Genomic DNA, 18897 nt, shown 5'->3' with positions numbered 1-18897 from the left:
GTGCCTACTGACAGGACAAGGGGCAGCGGGCACAAACTGGAACACATGAAGTTCCATAAATTGAATCTCACGGAAGGTACTGAAGGTGGCCCTCTACAAGTGCAGGATTCTATAGGAGCGTACACTGAGAAATGTTGAAGGAAAAGACACAGACACACTATGAGGAATATTGTGTAATAAAAAAATTAGTTACAAACACTGATCAGGTTGATGGTTGGACTTCACAGAATCATAGAATCGCTCACTGCGGTTGACAGAGCAGTGGAACAAGTTGCCCAGAGAGGCTGTAAAGTCTCCTTCTCCAGGGATATTCAAACCCTGCCTGAACACTTTCCTGTGTAACATTCTGTAGGGAAGCTGCTCTAAGCGGTGTTGGACTGGGGGATTTCCAGAGGTTCCTTCCAACCCCTACAATTCTGCGACTCCGTGAGATTCCTGTTGTGAAGAGAGCTCCTCAACCAGCAGCTGCCTGGAGCATCTGGAGACCCTGCAGAGGCCCTGTGTTCTCAGAAGGCTTCACAACATGGGCACTGGATTAGGAACCAAGGTTTCTCTTTTCAGCAGCTTCTCAGTGGTGATCGACAGTCCTCTTGTAGTGAGCACATCAGGTAAGGGAAGCAGGCCTGGCAGTTGGTGGCTCAAAGGCTGAGGCATTGCTTTGTATCATGGATTTTGCATGGAAAGGTCAGGATTCACGCACAGACAAATCCCTCCTTTTGCCTGACTCTCCTGTCACTTCCTTAATCTGTCAATGTAGCCTTCTCCAGGTCTTCAACAAGGAATGGGTCTTTTGTCTGGAGGACCTGAAAGAGCTTCTCTTGGGCCTTGAGCCCTTTTTTCTCAACTAGTTCCAGCAGAAATTGATTCTTCTTTTGTTTTGTATTTTGAGCTTGTACCTCCTCTTCTTCTTCACTGTTGATTACATCTTCAACACTTAAATTTAGCAGAATGGAGGAGAGCTGCCCCATCCTGGAACAAAGCTCTGTCTTGTGCTTCTTCAGGAAGGCTGCACCTAGCAGATACCAAAGCGTGTGTTACTGTGCTGCACGTGACCAGGCAGGTTGGTTCCTGCTGTGGTACTCTGCATCCTAGCCAACACACGCGAGGGCCGTTTGCTCTGTCCCACAGCCACGTGCTCCCATTCCCTGCAGTGCACCAGCAGTGCTGCTCTCTGGCCAGGAGGCTGAGCCACCAGAAGAAAGCTCCCTCATCAGCGGTGGAGGCATTGGAGCCAAGGCAAGGACAGGGCCTGAGCTGAGGGAGGTCAGGTTGGTGACAGCCCAGGGACAGTCCCTTCCAGTGATCCTACGGTATTTGAAGGAAGAGGGAAGCACTGGCTCTGTGATAAGGTATGAGATGCTCCAACTCCACCAGATTTTGAAAGTCCCATGAAATATTTCTGGGCTGTGAACTGTATTAGCTATAGCTCATTCTCTATAGAAAGAGTATGTCTGATCACAGAGAAAGCAAAACAGTTTGGAGAGTCCTCAACACTATGCCAGGTTAGAGAGCAAGCAGCCAGCAGTGAGGGAATAAAGGTTTAAAGTTTTTTTGTCACGAAAGAGTCACAAGTATGGGAAAAAGGTGGTTTAAGCCTTTTAAAAGGCTTTAAGTCTGCTTTAAGCCAGAAGATTGAAATCCCCAAATAAATATTCAGACTCAATAACTGTAGCTCTGAAAACCCGTACTGACCTGAAAGCTTTTTGGATTTGTTTCTAGAATGACTAATATCACCTGAAAGAGAAAGGAAGGAGCTTATGAAATACACCATCACAGAAATGGAGACCGTTTCTAGAAGCCTTACTGAGATACCTGATGTTCCATGGACCCATTAGCCATTAATTCCTGCTTACAGAATTCCTTGCCCATCTGTTAAGAACTCAACTAAGCAGGGTGCAGTGGTGTGAACATTTGCAGGTGTTTGTTTAGGGGTGCAGAATTAGCCTAACAGGGAATCCCAAGGCACAATTCCATGCCCTGCACTCAGAGTATCTGAGCTTCTCTTTTTGCTGTCACAAGAAGTGCAGCTCAGTGCGCCATCATCTCAATTCCCCTTAAAGATGGACCTGATCCTACCTGACCTCAGCGATGCCCTCCAGACCTCGGTGTCATTCTGTCCATCTGTGATAAAGAATTCCACTTCCTTTGCCATTTTCCTGATGTAGATCTCAACAAAGAGCTGTTGGTCCTCTGGACTCTTGTAGCAAAATGGCAAGTGTGGCTGTAGAGATAAGATGGAAGTTAGGTCTTACCCTGTGGAGCTGTGAATTTACAAACATCATCTCATGTTTCCAGGCCACACAGAAACGAAGAAAAAAGTGTGAGAGGCATGGAACTCTGGAGTGTCTCATTTGTTGTCTTTCACAGAAGGACTGTGTTGCCAACTCTAGATGGGCTCAGCGTTGGTTTGGTCAAGCAGAATACTGAAAGCCTTAAAGAGCAGAGATTTTACCACCATTTTATGTTCTCTGAGTGTTGCACCTCCACTGCAGTTTGGAGAACATGACGTTCAAGCAGCGGAAGAGGGACAGGGTTTGTTTGTCTCGGAGAAGAAACGGAAAAAGGAGGAACTAATCACTGCTTTCTAAAGTGTAAAGGGGGATTAAAGAAAAGATGGAACCCCTTGGAAGTGTACAGTGATGAGATGAGGCAATGTGCAGAGGCTGAGACAAGTCTGCAATTCTGATTAGATAATGGGGAAAAGATTACTATGCTAAACTGGAGACCCAGAGAAGCTGTGGTATTTTCTGTTTCACTCAAAATTGTAATAATAAAAAAGGAAACTGTCCCACTTACTTCAGGTGTAATCTTCACTTGAGTGTTACTGGACACCTGGTATCTGTTGCCAAAGAACAGAGGGCTGAATGGAGGAGGCTTGGGAATAATCTTTGAGTTCCAGCTTGTCTCTTGTCTTTCAATGGCCTGTAAACATCAAGGATCACTTTTGAGTGTTGAAAAAAACAGCTGTGAGCTGGAGGTAGCTCTCACTGACCTTGGAAAATCAAGAAGAGAAGAGACCAACCTGTCAGAACAGAGCCCTGAACGTGCATTGAAGGCAGTGCTATCAGAGGGTAAGGGCTGCACACAACAGGAGAGCATCTGCTATGCAGCCACCTATTACTGTGCATGGCAGCAGCCACGTGTCTGACATGTGCTCTGCTCCACGTCGCAGAGCATCCTGTGCCATGTCTTTGCTCATGCTGGGATATGCTGTCCCAGCCAAAAACACAGAGAGACTCCTAGAGGCAGGAAACACCAGAACAAAACTGAGAGGGCTCTCTGTTTAACAAATCCATTTTCTGCAACTCCAGCCACCTTAGATGCCATCCCCTGAACTGGTCAAGCTCCCTCCACCTTACCTCCTTCACAGACCTGTCATCTGGGATCAGGTAGAGATGCAGGGTTGTATTTGCAGCAGAGAGCTGCTGGAAGATCAGCACTAAGGAGTGCATAGGGAGAGAAATGGCTGAACGTAACTTTCTCCAAACCACTCCAAGAAGAGAGAAGCTGGGATATTGCAGGACAGCAGAGAAGGCCATCACTTCTGTTGGTTGCTGTATGATCATCTTCTGGAATTCAAAATGGGCAATCGAGCACCCACTGATGTCTACCTCTGAAAGAGACAGCAAAGGCAACAAGGTTCTGCTTTGTCTTCCTTGCACCCTACCAGGTTACCTCTTTCTCTTTGAGGATTTATTAGAAAAAAGGAGACACAAACCAATACAAAATGACATGCTCTGCTTTAGAGGTGATGAATACTCTGGGATTTGCACGGTTCCAGCGGGGTGCTACTAGCATTTGGTAGTCTTCCTAAGGTCTCAGAAAACTGAAAATTTGAGGTAGCAACTTGGGACTGCTGCGGATCTGGGGCAGAACCTTGTGGGTCACCACAGCCACTGCGAGAAGAGGGGAGGAGAATGCAGTGGTGTGAGTGCAGAGCAGGTAGTGGGAAAGGGAGCACTGTGAAGGTTTAATAAAACATGAGAAAAGGATGGAGGATGGGAAAGCAAGGTGGAAGAATACAAGAGAGCACAGGCTACTTCTGAAGGGAGGAAAAAGTTGGCTGAGTCTGAAGGTTGTCCACATGAAGATGTTTTGATGAGCTTCTGTTCTGTGCCCACTTGTGTGAGCAGATCCTGAGGGTATCCCTACTGGAGGCTGAGGGAAAGCAGCCTGGGTGAACCCAGGTGCCTGAGCGGCAGGGGGCTGTGCCTGGAGCAGGACTCATGGCTCCGTACCTGACAGGCAGATGAAGTGGGGGAGATACACAGCTCGCACGGTTCCAGGCAGCGCCCAGATGTTGAAAAGAGGCCCAGCAGGCACCCACACATTCTGGTCAGCCTCTTTCAGATGCGTGCTCCAGGAGGCGTATCTGTACACGATGCTGGCTGCTGACTCCACCTCGAAGGCAAGGCCTGTCTCAGAGCACTGGAAGATGCCTGGTCCAGGGAGACAAGCTCTGCAAGTGGGAGAGAAGGCAGGCTCGCACCATGTGTGATGAGGGCTTTTGGAAAGTGTTCCCACTTCTCCTAGGAGCTCTTACTTGTATACGTTCTGTTCCTCCAAAATGTATGGATATATCTCCGGCCTCAGTTCTTGAAATTCCTGCAACAAAAGAGCGACCGATTTGGAGCTGAATGGGGTGTTGTGCATTGGATGCTGCTTGCAGGAGGCGTGCTGAGCGCTGCAGTGAAGCACAGTGCATGCTGGCACAGGAAGGTCTTATGAACAGTTATGCACGCTGGCATGGGGAAAGTACCACTTAGTGCATGTGTCCCTGATACATCAGCAGGAAAGATAATAGTTAAACGTGCAGCGCAATTCCTGCAGCCCCATTCTAGAAGTTTCACACACTGATTTTGGGGATTTATTTTGGGCATGGAAATTCTACATAGTAAAGTTTATGTTTCCTGGGAGAGAAATTATTGGCTGCCGACTTGCTTCAGCAAAGAGAAAACAGTGAACACAGACAGATGAAAGGTTTAGGGGAAATGTTTAGATGAAATTTGGGATGTAAGTGTGTGGAAAAGAGCCTTTCCACTAATGTAAAACAGATCAATGCATGCTGAGTTAGTGCAGCAAGGATAATGGACTCTTCTGGAGTGCAAAGAATTGCTGTGAACAACAGGTCCTGAAGGTACAGGTGGGAGCTGAGGTCTGCCTGCTGTGCCCTGTGACAACCAGTAAGGCCAGTGCAGAGCAGAGCTGTAGGCAAGGACCCTTACCTGCCTCACACAGAGACAGCTTCTCTCCTCTGCTGGGACATCTGACTGTGGCCATTTCTGGATTCCCTGGAAAAGAGGAACACAGGAAGAGCACTCCCAAGCCATATTTTTCCACTGAGATGTGCTTGCTTGCCAGGGGCATAGAATCATAGAATCATATAATTGCTGAGGTTGGAAAAGATCTTAAAGATCATCAAGTCCAACTGCAACTGAACCGTACTACCCTAACGCTAACAACCCTCTGCTTAATTATGTCCCTGAGCACCACATCCAAATGTTTTTTAAACTCATTCAGGAATGGTGACTCAACCACCTCCCTCAGGAGCCTATTCTAGTGCATAACAACACTTTCTGTAAAGAAGTTTTTCCTGATATACAACCTAAACTTCCCCTGGTACAACATGAGGCCATTTCCCCTCTTCCTGTCACTTGTCACCAGTGAGAAGAGACCAACCCTTGCTTTAATCACCTTTCAGATATTGGAAGAGTCTCCCCTCAGCCTCCTCTTCCTGAGACTGAACAGCCCCATTTTCTTCAGTCTCTCCTTGTAGGACATGTTCTCAAAGCCCTTCACAAGCCTTACTGCCCTTCTCTGGACCTGCTCAATGTCCTTTTTGTATTGAGGTGCCCAAAACTGAACACAGTACTAGAAGTGAGGCTTCACCAATTTTGAGTACAGGGGCAGGATTACTTCCCTAGTCCTGCTCACCACATCATTCTTGATCCAAGCCAGGATGCCACTGGCCTTATTGGCAACCTGAGCACAGTGCTGACTTATATTCAGCCAACTGTCCATCAGTACACCAAGGTCCCTTTCTGTCAGGCAGCTTTCCAGCCACTCCTCCCCAAGCCTGTAGGGTTGCCTGGGGTTATTGTGACCAAAATGCAGGACCCAACACTTGGCCCTATCGAAACTCATACAGTTTACCTTGGCCCATCAATCAAGTCTATCCAGATCCTTCTGTACTGCCTTTCTCCCCTCTGGCAGATCAGCACTCCCTCCCAACTTACTGATGGTGTACTCAATCCCCTCATCAAGATCGTTAATAAAGATGTTAAATAGAAGCAGTGCCAGTACCAAGCCCTGGGGGACACTGCTTGTGACTGGCCACCAACTGGATTTAAGTCCATTGACCACAACTCTTTGGGCCCCGCCATCCAGCCAGAGTGAACACCCATCCAAACTGTGAGCAGCCAGCTTCTCCATGAGAATGCTGTAGGGGACAGTGTCAAAGGCTTTACTGAAGTCCAGGTAGACCACACTGACAGCCTTACATTCATCCACTAAGCGGGTCAGCTTGTCATAGAATGAAAACAGGTTTGTCAAACTGGATCTACCATTTGTAAACCCATGCTGACTGGACCTGATTCCCTGGTTGACCTTTAACTGGTCCATAATGGCTCCCAAGATTATCCATTCCATAACCTTCCCCAGCACCGAGGTGAGACTGATAGGTCTGAAACTGCCAGGATCATCTTTCTGGCCCTTTCTGAAAATGGACGTCACATTTGTTAGTCTCCAGTCTGCTGGGACATTTCCAGTTAGCCAGGACTACCAAAGGATGGAGAGTGGCTTGGCAACCACATCCACCAACTGCTTCAGCACTGCAGGGTGCATTCCATCTAGCCACATGGACTTGTAAGCATCCAGCTTTTAGAGCAGGTCCAAAACCATCTCATTGTGGATTATGTAGGGCCTATTCTGTTCCCCATCTCCATCTACCAGTGCAAGGAGCTGTGTGCACAGGGAGTAACAAGTCTTACTATTAAACACTGAGGCAAAGAAGCCATGAGGAGAGGCCTCCTGGATGCACCACAGGCCAGCCCAGCAGCAGCATAGGTCCCTGTAGAGATGGCTGTGGGTTAAAGGTGCCCAGCCCTACCTGGGGGCCAGCCCTGTCACATTCCTCCCTCTGTCCCAGGCCTCAGGCACCCCACCAGACCTTACTTCTGCACCTGTTGAGGTGATGCCTGACAGACTGGTCTTCATTTCTATAATCGAAGAGACACCTGCTGAACCACTCTGCGCTTCTATCCTTGAGGCAATTCCAGGTAAACCACCCTGTTGTTGCACCTCTGGTTCTTGATCACCTGTGGCTGGAACAAGAAGATGGTCATTGTCTCTACAGCTCACTGCAATCACCTGAAAGGAGGATGCGCTGAGGACAGTGTTGGTCTCTTTCCTTGGGTGACACGTGATAGGATGTGAGGTGGCACTGGGGAAGTTCAGGCTGGATGTCAGGAAGAATTTGTTCCCAGAATGGGTGGCCAGGCATTGGGAGAGGCTGCCCCAGGGAGGTGGTGGAGTCACAGTCCGTGGACAAAGTTTAAAGGTGGATTGGTAGTGTTAGGTGGATGATTGGACTTGATCAAATGGGGCTTTTCCAACCCAATTGCAGCCATCCTACCTTCACCCAGTCTTCCCTATCCCATTGGCTGCACAGTCCCCTGGTGCACCACCGCATGCTCCCAGATTTACCACAGCTTCCATGCATGAAGTGGACACTCACTCACCACTCATGCAGATCCCCTCCCTCCATAAAAGTGTCAGTAAGGACTGTGATCTTACCTGAGACATCTTCCTTGCCCTCTAAGGGAGCTGAACCACCACCTCGCACTGCAACAGCAACACAGAGCAGAGGAGAGCTCAGGAGCTTGGTCACATCAGGGGAAGCATTGCCCCACATCCATTTTCCTTTCTTCCCTCCCAGGACACAGGACTCCATGCCTGATGGTCCTCTTGCCCCTTTCCCTTGGCAGCCAGAGGCCAGCCTGCTCCCATGCCACTCCTCACCTCTGGCCTGGTACTTACACCTAAGAACGTGGTGTACAATGCTGTTGGAGGTGATGTTGTAATGTCTGAGAGTTAGTTCGTCATTCAACTGCCAGCCACCATGAATCAGTCGTGCCTGAGAAGGGTAGAAATAGCTATCCAGTGCAAATAGCTTCATCTTTAGGTCCAGCACCGTGTCGTCCAAAGAGACTGGCACAGAAACAATATTTCCTAACAAAGACTTCACACAGATGGAGAAAGTGGAGCTGAGCGTGGTGGAGCTGAGCGTGGTCTCTGCCATCTTTGCTTTGTCTCTTTCAGCCATCTGAATCACGGTGATGTCTGTGTGTGAGGGAACACAACAGTGTCGGGGCCACAGACGGCCATCCAGGAACAGGCAGCTGCCCACAGTACTTCCTCTTTTATCACATCCCTAGAAAGCGAAAGTACAGAGAGATTTCAGAGAAAAAATGCTTGTCATCACTCCCTCCTCTGGCCTCTGAGTGTCAGGGCAGGGAGATGGGGAGCCAGGGAATGCAGAGGAACAATGAAGCAGGGAAGCAACGCTTCTTCCCGAGGGCACGGCTTGCATTAGAACTGGGGGCTGCAGGCAGAGCAGTTCCACAGGGTTTGTCCTCTCCTGCTGAGCAGAGAGCATCTCACCTTCAAAAAGGGCTCAGTCGCATCAAGGAGAGCTGTCCCATGGCCGGCAGCCAGTCAGGAGATGGGCCTCCCCTTCTTGAGCGTTTCCATTGGGGGTGGAAATTCAGCCCAGGACCATGAGACGTGTAAGCAATGCCCCACGAGAGGGCAGTCGACATCCTACACAGTATCAAGGTTGTGTAATCAGTGCGAAAGGCAGTGGTAACCCAGCACAATCTGCATCGAGGGGAGAAAAAACTTTTCTCTGCACTCAAGGTGGTCTCAAAAATCACAGCACGAAAACAATGTCTGTGTGGGGCATGTGCTAAGAAAAGGCACACAGAGATGCTGACACCTCCAAACGGGGTATGAAGGATAAGGAAAGCAGTTCAGTGCGGAAAATAGAAAGCATGCCTGGCAGGCAGCAGGGGGAACAGATCCCTGTCTTCAAAACAAAAGAAAAAACGGTGAATGCAGAAAGATGATGTAAAATAAGGGATATGGGAGTGAATGGGAGTGGCTATTTCCAAGGAGGAGGAATAGTTCTGCCCGGGCAGCAGATGGTGATCCCCCCACCTTGTTTTACAGCAGTGGACCAAAAATCGAGCTCCAAGGAGCGGTGGACATCTGCCCCGAGCACTCCAGCCATACGGCAGCGCGTGGCTGTGCTGCCTGCACCGCAACCTCAGGCTGCTGAGCCCGGAGGAGCTCGTAAGAGCTGGGTGAAAAAGCAGAGATCTTGTTGGTGACAGTGGCCTCCTGACTGCGGAACCACAGAACCGTGGAACCACGGAACCACGGCGCGAACTGCTGGTCCTCACGCAGCACCTCGCTCTGCAGTCGCGCACGGCGTTCTCAGCTCCGCTCCTGGCCCCGCCCGGTTGATTGAGCACCAATCAGAATGCGCCTCGGCCTCATCGCCCACACCTGCCGCCAATCACGGGCGGACGGTCCTGCAAGCCCCGCCTCACACGTGACGCCCACTTACGGCTCCAGGCCGCGGCCCCGACCGGGCGGCAAATTGATCCGCCAGCGCACAGGTGGCGCTGTCCCACCGAAGTGGATGCGGACGCTCCCGGAAGTTATAGGGCGGCTGAAGGATGCGATAGAGGCGGCTCCCGGAAGTGGCGGCCCCGGCTGTGTCGGGCGGCGCTGACTCTCTCGTGTTGGCAGTGCGTTCCTCCGGGCTGCGTGCACGGCTTCAGGTTTCCCTTTACGGAGCTTGATGTGCAGCGGAGCGTTCGGGCAGCGCGGTGCCCGTATGTGGCGGCGTTGAGAGCACGGCTACTCGGTGCCCGCGTCCCGCCTGGCCCAGCAGCTGCTAATCTGCTGTGCTCGTGAGGCCTCCAGCTGGTGGTGGAAAGCTGGGGATCCTGCGGCTGTTCAGCCTGCAGGAGAGAGGCTGACAGGGGATCTGAGCAATGGTTATCGGTATCTGAAGGGTGAGGGTCAGGTGTAAGGTGGCGCTCTACAAGTGCAGAATGCTTCTGAGGGCGTACACTGAGAAACATTGAAGGAAAAGACACAGTATAAGAAATGTAATAAAAAAACTAGCTGAAAACATGGTCGGGTTGATGGATGGACTTTATGATTTTATTTCATAAAGAAAAACGATACTATGAGAGTGACAGAGCAGTGGAACAAGTTGCCCAGAGAGGCTGTAAAGTCTCCTTCTCCAGGGATATTCAAACCCTGCCTGAACACTTTCCTGTGTAACATTCTGTACAGAAGCTGCTCTAAGCGGTGTTGGGCTGGGGGATTTCCAGAGGTTCCTTCCAACCCCTACAATTCTGCGACTCCGTGAGGTTCCTGTTGTGAAGAGAGCTCCTCAACCAGCAGCTGCCTGGAGCATCTGGAGACCCTGCAGAGGCCCTGTGTTCTCAGAAGGCGGATGGCTTCACAACATGGGCACTGGATTAGGAACCAAGGTTTCTCGTTCCAGCAGCTTCTCAGTGGTGATCGACAGTCCTCTTGTAGTGAGCACATCAGGTAAGGGAAGCAGGCCTGGCAGTTGGTGGCTCAGAAGCCTGAGGCATTGCTTTGTATCATGGATTTTGCATGGAAAGGTCAGGATTCACGCACAGACAAATCCCTCCTTTTGCCTGACTCTCCTGTCACTTCCTTAATCTGCCAATCGGAGCAAAAGCCATCTGCTTTCCCAGTCTTAGTTGTTCTCCAGGTCTTCAACAAGGAATGGGTCTTTTGTCTGGAGGATCTGAAAGAGCGTCTCTTGGGCCTTGAGCCCTTTTTTCTCAACTAGGTCCAGCAGAAATTGATTCTTCTTTTGTTTTGTATTTTGAGCTTGTACCTCCTCTTCTTCTTCACTGTTGATTACATCTTCAACACTTAAATTTAGCAGAATGGAGGAGAGCTGCCCCATCCTGGAACAAAGCTCTGTCTTGTGCTTCTTCAGGAAGGCTGCACCTAGCAGATACCAAAGCGTGTGTTACTGTGCTGCACGTGACAAGGCAGGTTGGTTCCTGCTGTGGTACTCTGCATCCTAGCCAACACACGCGAGGGCCGTTTGCTCTGTCCCACAGCCACGTGCTCCCATTCCCTGCAGTGCACCAGCAGTGCTGCTCTCTGGCCAGGAGGCTGAGCCACCAGAAGAAAGCTCCCTCATCAGCGGTGGAAGCATTGGAGCCAAGGCAAAGACAGGGCCTGAGCTGAGGGAGGTCAGGTTGGTGACAGCCCAGGGACCGTCCCTTCCAGTGATCCTACGATATTGAAGGAAGAGGGAAGCACTGGCTCTGTGATAAGATGCTCCAACTCCACCAGACTTTGAAAGTCCCATGAAATATTTCTGGGCTGTGAACTGTACTAGCTGTAGCTCATTCTCTATAGAAAGAGTATGTCTGATCACAGAGAAAGCAAAACAGTTTGGAGAGTCCTCAACACTATGCCAGGTTAGAGAGCATGCAGGCAGCAGTGAAATAATAAAAGCTTTACAAGTTTTTTTTGTCATGAAAGAGTCACAGGTATGGGAAAAAGGTGGTTTAAGCCTTTTAAAAGGCTTTAAGTCTGCTTTAAGCCAGACGATTGAAATCCCCAAATAAATATTCAGACTCAATAACTGTAGCTCTGAAAACCCGTACTGACCTGAAAGCTTTTTGGATTTGTTTCTAGAATGACTAATATCACCTGAAAGAGAAAGGAGGGAGCTTATGAAATACACCGTCACAGAAATGGAGACTCTTTCTAGAAGCCTTACTGAGATACCTGATGTTCCATGGACCCATTAGCCATTAATTCCTGCTTACAGTATTCCTTGCCCATCTGTTAAGAACTCAGCTAAGCAGGGTGCAGTGTTGTGAACATTTGCAGGTGTTTGTTTAGGGGTGCAGAATTAGCCTAACAGGGAATCCCACGGCACAATTCCATGCCCTGCACTCAGAGTATCTGAGCTTCTCTTTTTGCTGTCACAAGAAGTGCAGCTCAGTGTGCCATCATCTCAGTTCCCCTTACAGGTGGATCTGATCCTACCTGACCTCAGCGATGCCCTCCAGACCTCGGTGTCATTCTGTCCATCTGTAATAAAGAATTCCACTTCCTCAGCCATTTTCCTGATGTAGATCTCAACAAAGAGCTGTTGTTTCTTTGAACTCCTTCGGCAGAATGTCAAGTGTGGCTGTAAAGATAAGAAGGAAGTTGGGTTTTACCAAGTGGAGCTGTGAATTTACAAACATATTCCCATGTTTCTTGCCCACACAGAAACGAAGAAAAAAGTGTGAGAGGCATGGAACTCTGGAGTGTCTCATTTGTTGTCTTTCACAGAAGGACTGTGTTGCCAACTCTAGATGGGCTCAGCATTGGTTTGGTCGAGCAGAATACTGAAAGCCTTAAAGAGCAGAGATTTTACCACCATTTTATGTTCTCTGAGCGTTGCATCACCACTGCAGTTTGGAGAACATGACGTTCAAGCAATGGCAGAGGGACAAGATTTTTTTTTTCCTGGAGAAGAAAGGGCAAAGAAAAGAACTAATCATTGTTTTCAGTAGTGTAAAGAAAAGGTAGAGTCTCTTGGAACTGTACAGTGATGAGATGAGGTAATGTGCAGAGGCTGAGACAAGTCTGAAATTCTGATTAGATAATAGGTTAAAGATGACTATGCAGAACTGGAGGCCCAGAGAAGCTGTGGAACTTTCTGTTTAACTCAAAACCAAAATAATTTAAAAAAGGAAACTGCCCCACTTACTTCAGGTGTAATCTTCACTTCAGTGTTACTGGACACCTGGTATCGGTGGCCAAAAAACAGGGGATGGAATGGAGGAGGCTTGGGAATAAGCTTTGAGTTCCAGCTTGTCTCTTGTCTTTCAATGGCCTGTAAACATCAAGGATCACTTTTGAGTGTTGGAAAAAACAGCTGTGAGCTGGAGGTAGCTCTCACTGACCTTGGAAAATCAAGAAGAGAAGAGACCAACCTGTCAGAACAGAGCCCTGAACGTGCATTGAAGGCAGTGCTGTCAGAGGGTAAGGGCTGCACACAACAGGAGAGCATCTGCTATGCAGCCACCTATTACTGTGCATGGCAGCAGCCACATGTCTGACATGTGCTCTGCTCCACATTGCAGAGCATCCTGTGCCATGTCTTTGCTCATGCTGGGATATGCTGTCCCAGCCAAAAACACAGAGACATTCCTGAGAGAGCTCTCTGCTTAACAAACCCATTCCCTGAAACTGCAGCCACCCCAAATGCCATCCCCTGAACTGGTCAAGCTCCTTCCACCTTACCTTCTTCACAGAGCTGTCATCTGGGATCAGGTAGAGATGCAGGGTTGTATTTGCAGCAGAGAGCTGCTGGAAGATCAGCACTAAGGAGTGCACAGGGAGAGACATGGCTGAACGTAACTTTCTCCAAACCACTCCAAGAAGAGAGAAGCTGGGATATTGCAGGACAGCAGAGAAGGCCATCACTTCTGTTGGTTGCTGTATGGTCATCTTCTGGAATTCAAAATGGGCAATCGAGCACCCACTGATGTCTACCTCTGAAAGAGACAGCAAAGGCAACAAGGTTCTGCTTTGTCTTCCTTGCACCCTACCAGGTTACCTCTTTCTCTTTGAGGATTTATTAGAAAAAAGGAGACACAAACCAATGCAAAATGACATGCTCTGCTTTAGAGGTGATGAATACTCTGGGATTTACACGGTTCCTGTGCGTGGCTTGGTATTACAGTTCTTTGATTGCCCACCTTTGGGCTCAGAAAACTGAAAATTTGAGGTAGCAGCTTGGGACTGCTGCGGATCTGGGGCAGAACCTTGTGGGTCACCACAGCCACTGTGAGAAGAGGGGAGGGGAATGCAGTGGTGTGAGTGCAGAGCAGGTGGTGGGAAAGGGAGCACTGTGAAGTTTCAATATAACGTTAAAAAAGCATGGAGGATGGCAAAGCAAGGTGGAAGAATACTAGAAAGCACAGGATACCTCTAAAGGGAGGAGAAAATTTGGATCAATCTTAATGGAGATCCTAAGAAGATGCTTTGGTAAGTTGCTGTTATGTGTGTGTTGTGTGTATAGGTCCTGGAAGTATCCCTGGCAGACAGGGATTGGAGGCTGAGGGAAAGCAGCCTGGGTGAACCCAGGTGCCTGAGCGGCAGGGGGCTGTGCCTGGAGCAGGTGCCATGGCTCCGTACCTGACAGGCAGATGAAGTGGGGGAGATACACAGCTCGCACGGTTCCAGGTAGCGCCCCAATGTTGAAAAGAGGCCCAGCAGGCACCCACACATTCTGGTCAGCCTCTTTCAGATGCGTGCTCCAGGAGGCGTATCTGTACACGATGCTGGCTGCTGACTCCACCTCGAAGGCAAGGCCTGTCTCAGAGCACTGGAAGATGCCTGGTCCAGGGAGACAAGCTCTGCAAGTGGGAGAGAAGGCAGGCTCGCACCATGTGTGATGAGGGCTTTTGGAAAGTGTTCCCACTTCTCCTAGGAGCTCTTACTTGTATGTGTTTTGTTCCTCCAAAATATGTGGATCTATCTTCGGCTTCACTTCTTGAAATTCCTGCAACACAAGTGCAACTGGTTTGGAGCTGAATGGGGTGTTGTGCAGTGGATGCCGCTTGCAGGAGGCGTGCTGAGCGCTGCAGTGAAGCACAGTGCAGGTTGGCCCATGAGCTGTGAACCACACAAGCAGCAGCAGGGTAATGATCAGCCCTGCCCAAGCAATGTTATTTTGGTATTTTTGTCCTGTGTCCAGAGCAGAGAACTAAAAAGAAGAAAGGATGATGAAGGACAGTCAGCATGAAAGCAGCAGGGGCCTGGTGCAAGTGAGGTGCCTGGTGGCCTGGTTGCAGAACCAGTTCTCGATGTGCAGGCTCTGTCACGTGGCCGAAGGTGTCCCAGCATGGTGCCTTCTCTCAGCTGCCTGTCACCAAGCAGCCCCAGACACCTTCTGCTCTTTCTCAGACACATGACATGGTGGGAAGTAGCTGTTCAGCAAAGGAACGCTCATGAAAGGTTCCCAGTGCTTTAATTTCCTGCTGTGGTTTTGTATCAGGCATATTGTGATTCTTTTACCTCTTCAGAACAAGAGGACTACAGACCATGCTGTGTGCTGTCCAGAAAACATCACTCATCACAGAAGAGGCCAGGAAAATGACTGGCAACCATCCTGTGATCTGAGGTAGGCATGGGACATTTTCGAGGCATGCAGGCTCAGTGAGGACCTGTTAGGCCGGTGCAGAGCAGAGCTGCAGGCAAGGACCCTTACCTGCCTCACACAGCGACAGCTTCTCTCCTCTGCTGGGACATCTGACTGTGGCCATTTCTGGATTTCCTGGAGAAGGGAACACAGGAAGAGCACTCCCAAGCCATAATTCTCCTCTCAGCCATGCTTGCTTGCCAGGGGTACGAGGAGAGGCCTCCTGGATGCAGCACAGGCCAGCCCTGCTGCAGGACACTGAGTGCCACAGATCCCAGTGGGGATGGCTGTGGGCTCATGGTGCAAAGTCTTGCCTGCTGTCCAGCCCTGTCACACTCCTCCCTCTGTCCCAGGTCTCAGGCATCCCACTGGACCTTACCATTGCTCTTGTTGAGGTGACGCTTGCCGGACTGCCCTGCCTTTTTATCTGTGAGGCAATACGTCCTGGACCGCGCTCCATTACTATTCTTGAGGTGATGCATGCCATAGGGCCCACATTATACGTCCTTGTATTGATGATTGTCAGAGGGCCCTGACTTTCTATCCTTGAGGAGATGCCTGCCTGAGGGCCCTGAAATTCTGCTCTTGGAATGACAACTGGCGGAATACTCTGATTTACTAGCCTTGAGGTGATGTCTGCTGGACTGCCCTGCAGTTCCATTTCTGGTTCTTGATCACCTGTGGCTGGAAAAAAAAGATGATCATTGTCTCACAACTCACTGCAATCACCTGAAAGGAGGATGCTGCTGAGGATAGTGTTGATCTCTTTGATTGGGTGACACGCATATGAGGTTGGAACTGGCTAAGTTCACGCTGGATGTCTGGAAGAATTTGTTCCCAGAACGGGTCTTTTCCAACCAAAATGAAGCCATCCTACCTTCACCCAGTCTTCCCTATCCCATTGGCTACACAGTCCCCTGGTGCACCACCAGATACTCCCAGGTTTATCACAACTTCCACAAATGAAGTGGACACACAGTCAACACCCATGCAGATCCCCTCCCTCCATAAAAGTGTCAGTAAGGACTGTGATCTTGCCTGAGACATCTTCCTTGCCCGTTAAGGGAGCTAAACCACCACCTCACATGGCACGAGCAACACAGAGCAGAGGAGAGCTCAGGAGCTTGGTCACATCAGGGGAAGCATTGCCCCACATCCATTTTCCTTTCTGCCCTCTCCTCCCAGTTCTTCCCTCCCAGGACACAGGACTCCATGCCTGATGGTCCTCTTGCCCCTTTCCCTTGGCAGCCAGAGGCCAGCCTGCTCCCATGCCACTCCCCTCCTCTGGCCTGGTACTTACACCTAAGAACGTGGTGTACAATGCTGTTGGAGGTGATGTTGTAATGTCTGAGAGTTAGTTCGTTCGATAACTCCTGGCCATCATGAATCAGTATTGACTCAGAAGGATTGAAATATCTATCCAATGCAAATAACTTCATCTTTAGGTCCAGCACCGTGTCATCCAAAGACAGCGGCACAAAAGTATATTTTCCTGACGAAGACTTCACACGGATGAAGAATGTGGAGCTTAGCGTGGTCTCTGCCATCATTGCTTTGCCACTTTCAGCCGCCTGAAACACGGTGATGTCTGTGGGTGAGAGGCATAAGACTCGGGGCTGCAGATGTTTGAACGGAAACAGGCAGCTGCCCACAGTACTTCCTCCTTTGTCACATCCCTAGAAAGTGAAAGTATGGAGTGATGTCAAGGGAACAAGGTGTGTCGTCACCTCCCCCTCTGGCCTCAGTGTGTCAGGGCAGGGAGATGAGAGGCAGGGGAGGCAGAGGGACAGGGAGGCAGTGCTTCTTCCCGAGGGCATGGTTTGCATAAGGATTCCTTCAGGTCCTTCCGTGTGCCACCATGGAGAGCCCAGGATCGTACCCCATACTGGCCTGATTTGCCCCAGTGTGCTTGGACAGAGATGGGGACACGTGTCTTGGCCCAGATCCATCCATGTCCCATGCTGGGGGCTGCAGGCAGAGCAGGTCCACAGGGTTTGTCCCCTCCTGCTGAGCAGAGAGCATCTCACCTTCAAAAAGGGCTCAGTCGCATCAAGGAGAGCTGTCCCATGGCCGGCAGCCAGTCAGGAGATGGGCCTCCCCTTCTTGAGCGTTTCCATTGGGGGTGGAAATTCAGCCCAGGACCATGAGACGTGTAAGCAATGCCCCACGAGAGGGCAGTCGACATCCTACACAGTATCAAGGTTGTGTAATCAGTGTGAAAGGCAGTGGTAACCCAGCACAATCTGCATCGAAGGGAGAAAAAACTTTTCCCTGCACTCAAGGTGGTCTCAAAAATCACAGCACGAAAACAATGTCTGTGTGGGGCATGTGCTAAGAAAAGGCACACAGAAATGCTGACACCTCCAAACGGGGTATGAAGGATAAGGAAAGCAGTTCAGTGCAGAAACTAGAAAGCATGCCTGGCAGGCAGCAGGGGGAACAGATCCCTGTCTTCAAAACAAAAGAAAAAACGGTGAATGCAGAAAGATGATGTAAAATAAGGGATATGGGAGTGAATGGGAGTGGCTATTTCCAAGGAGGAGGAATAGTTCTGCCCGGGCAGCAGATGGTGATCCCCCCACCTTGTTTTACAGCAGTGGACCAAAAATGGAGCTCCAAGGAGCGGTGGACATCTGCCCCGAGCACTCCAGCCATCCGGCAGCGCGTGGCTGTGCTGCCTGCACCGCAACCTCAGGCTGCTGAGCCCTGAGGAGCTCGTAAGAGCTGGGTGAAAAAGCAGAGATCTTGTTGGTGACAGCGGCCTCCTGACTGTGGAACCACAGAACCGTGGAACCACGGAACCATGGTGCCATGGAACCATGGAGCTATAGAATCTTAGAACCAGAGAATCCAAGCTGAAAGTGACCCACAGGGATCGTAGAATGGTTTGACTTGGAAGGGACCTTTAAAGGCCATCTGACCCATCTCCCCTGTGGTGAACAGGGACATCCACAGCTCCTCAGAGCCCTGTCCAGCCTGACTTCGAATGTCTCCAGGGATGGGGCATTTACCACATCTCTGGGCAATCTGTGCCAGTGTTTCGCTACCTTTATTGTCCTTCAAGTACCCAAAAGGGGCCTACAGGAAAGCTGAGGAGGGACTTTTTTTAAAGTGACAGGACAAAGAGAGATGATTCTAAAGTGAGAGTGGGATGATTTGGACTAGATATTAGGAAGAAATTCTTTACTGTGAGGGTGGTGAGACGTTGGAATAGGTTGCTCAGAGAAGCTGTGGATGCCCCCTCCCTGGAAGCACTCAAGGCTGGATGGGGCTGTGAGCAACCTGGTCCCTGGGAGGTGTCCCTGCCTACAGCACGGGGCTGGAACTGGATGATCTCAAAGGCCCCTTCCAACACAAACCATTCTGTGATTCTCTGATTATTAAAAAAAAAACATTTTTCTTTATATCCAGCCTTCTTCGTTTGAAACCATTTCCCCTTGTCCTGTCACAACAGACCCCGCTAAAGAGTCTATCGGAGTCCAGCTTCTGGCTCCCCATCAGGACCACCCAAACCCGATATCCGCGAGCGGTGCCCAAACGCTCCCTGCGCCTGCAGCCCACGGGCGCAATTCCGTGCCCGCCGCCCTGTGGAGCAGAACCTTTCCCTACTCCCCTATCGACCC

The 18897-nt window shown here is 50.0% G+C and overlaps 2 protein-coding genes and 1 long non-coding RNA gene across 6 annotated transcripts; 1 reads left to right on the top strand and 2 right to left on the bottom strand.

Annotated features, from left to right (window-relative positions):
- Window positions 1–158: 158 nt before the first annotated feature.
- On the bottom strand, window positions 159–18879 carry LOC128083895 (caspase recruitment domain-containing protein 8-like). 4 transcript variants are annotated; one of them, XM_052689502.1, is made up of 13 exons: window positions 17965–18879; window positions 8662–9324; window positions 8038–8431; window positions 7795–7842; window positions 7174–7322; window positions 5226–5291; window positions 4544–4605; window positions 4239–4459; window positions 3360–3613; window positions 2797–2922; window positions 2077–2221; window positions 1693–1734; window positions 159–1012 (listed from the first exon to the last, which is right to left on the bottom strand). In XM_052689502.1, the coding sequence occupies exons 3-13, from the start codon at window positions 8321–8323 to the stop codon at window positions 741–743; spliced, it is 1671 nt and encodes a 556-aa protein (XP_052545462.1). In that variant the 5' UTR covers window positions 8324–8431; window positions 8662–9324; window positions 17965–18879; the 3' UTR covers window positions 159–740. The 4 variants fall into 4 exon arrangements, with proteins under 4 accessions (XP_052545462.1, XP_052545464.1, XP_052545465.1 ...); XM_052689504.1 differs by having other exon boundaries at window positions 8662–9399; window positions 18056–18879; XM_052689505.1 differs by lacking the exon at window positions 17965–18879 and adding an exon at window positions 17636–17846 and having other exon boundaries at window positions 8662–8995.
- Window positions 513–12137, top strand: LOC128083896 (uncharacterized). The gene is made up of 3 exons (XR_008208244.1): window positions 513–608; window positions 1129–1587; window positions 11653–12137. It is a non-coding gene; the product is annotated as an uncharacterized LOC128083896 (long non-coding RNA).
- On the bottom strand, window positions 10207–17307 carry LOC128083894 (caspase recruitment domain-containing protein 8-like). The gene is made up of 10 exons (XM_052689501.1): window positions 16575–17307; window positions 15654–15958; window positions 15344–15409; window positions 14574–14635; window positions 14269–14489; window positions 13372–13625; window positions 12836–12961; window positions 12124–12268; window positions 11740–11781; window positions 10207–11064 (listed from the first exon to the last, which is right to left on the bottom strand). Exons 1-10 carry the CDS (start codon window positions 16822–16824, stop codon window positions 10805–10807), a joined length of 1731 nt encoding a protein of 576 aa, XP_052545461.1. The 5' UTR covers window positions 16825–17307; the 3' UTR covers window positions 10207–10804.
- Window positions 18880–18897: the final 18 nt, after the last annotated feature.

Source organism: Tympanuchus pallidicinctus, unplaced genomic scaffold, assembly GCF_026119805.1.
Source record: "Tympanuchus pallidicinctus isolate F22 unplaced genomic scaffold, pur_lepc_1.0 scaffold25, whole genome shotgun sequence".
Taxonomy (NCBI): Eukaryota; Metazoa; Chordata; class Aves; order Galliformes; family Phasianidae; genus Tympanuchus; species Tympanuchus pallidicinctus.
Note: the sequence above shows the minus strand (reverse complement) of the source record. Positions and strands in the feature narration are given on the sequence as shown.

What these genes read in the sequence shown, in the direction of transcription:
- LOC128083894 (XM_052689501.1), bottom strand. Translation starts at nt 16,824, where the DNA reads ATGATGGCAGAGACCACGCTAAGCTCCACATTCTTCATCCGTGTGAAG. An exon ending in TCACCTCAACAAGAGCAATG is followed by an intron (nt 15,410 to 15,653) that starts GTAAGGTCCAGT and finishes TCCCTTCTCCAG; the next exon opens with GAAATCCAGAAATGGCCACA. An exon ending in GCTGTCGCTGTGTGAGGCAG is followed by an intron (nt 14,636 to 15,343) that starts GTAAGGGTCCTT and finishes CTTGTGTTGCAG; the next exon opens with GAATTTCAAGAAGTGAAGCC.
- LOC128083895 (XM_052689502.1), bottom strand. Translation starts at nt 8,323, where the DNA reads ATGGCTGAAAGAGACAAAGCAAAGATGGCAGAGACCACGCTCAGCTCC. An exon ending in GGGCAAGGAAGATGTCTCAG is followed by an intron (nt 7,323 to 7,794) that starts GTAAGATCACAG and finishes TTCTTGTTCCAG; the next exon opens with CCACAGGTGATCAAGAACCA. An exon ending in CCACTTCATCTGCCTGTCAG is followed by an intron (nt 3,614 to 4,238) that starts GTACGGAGCCAT and finishes TGTCTCTTTCAG; the next exon opens with AGGTAGACATCAGTGGGTGC.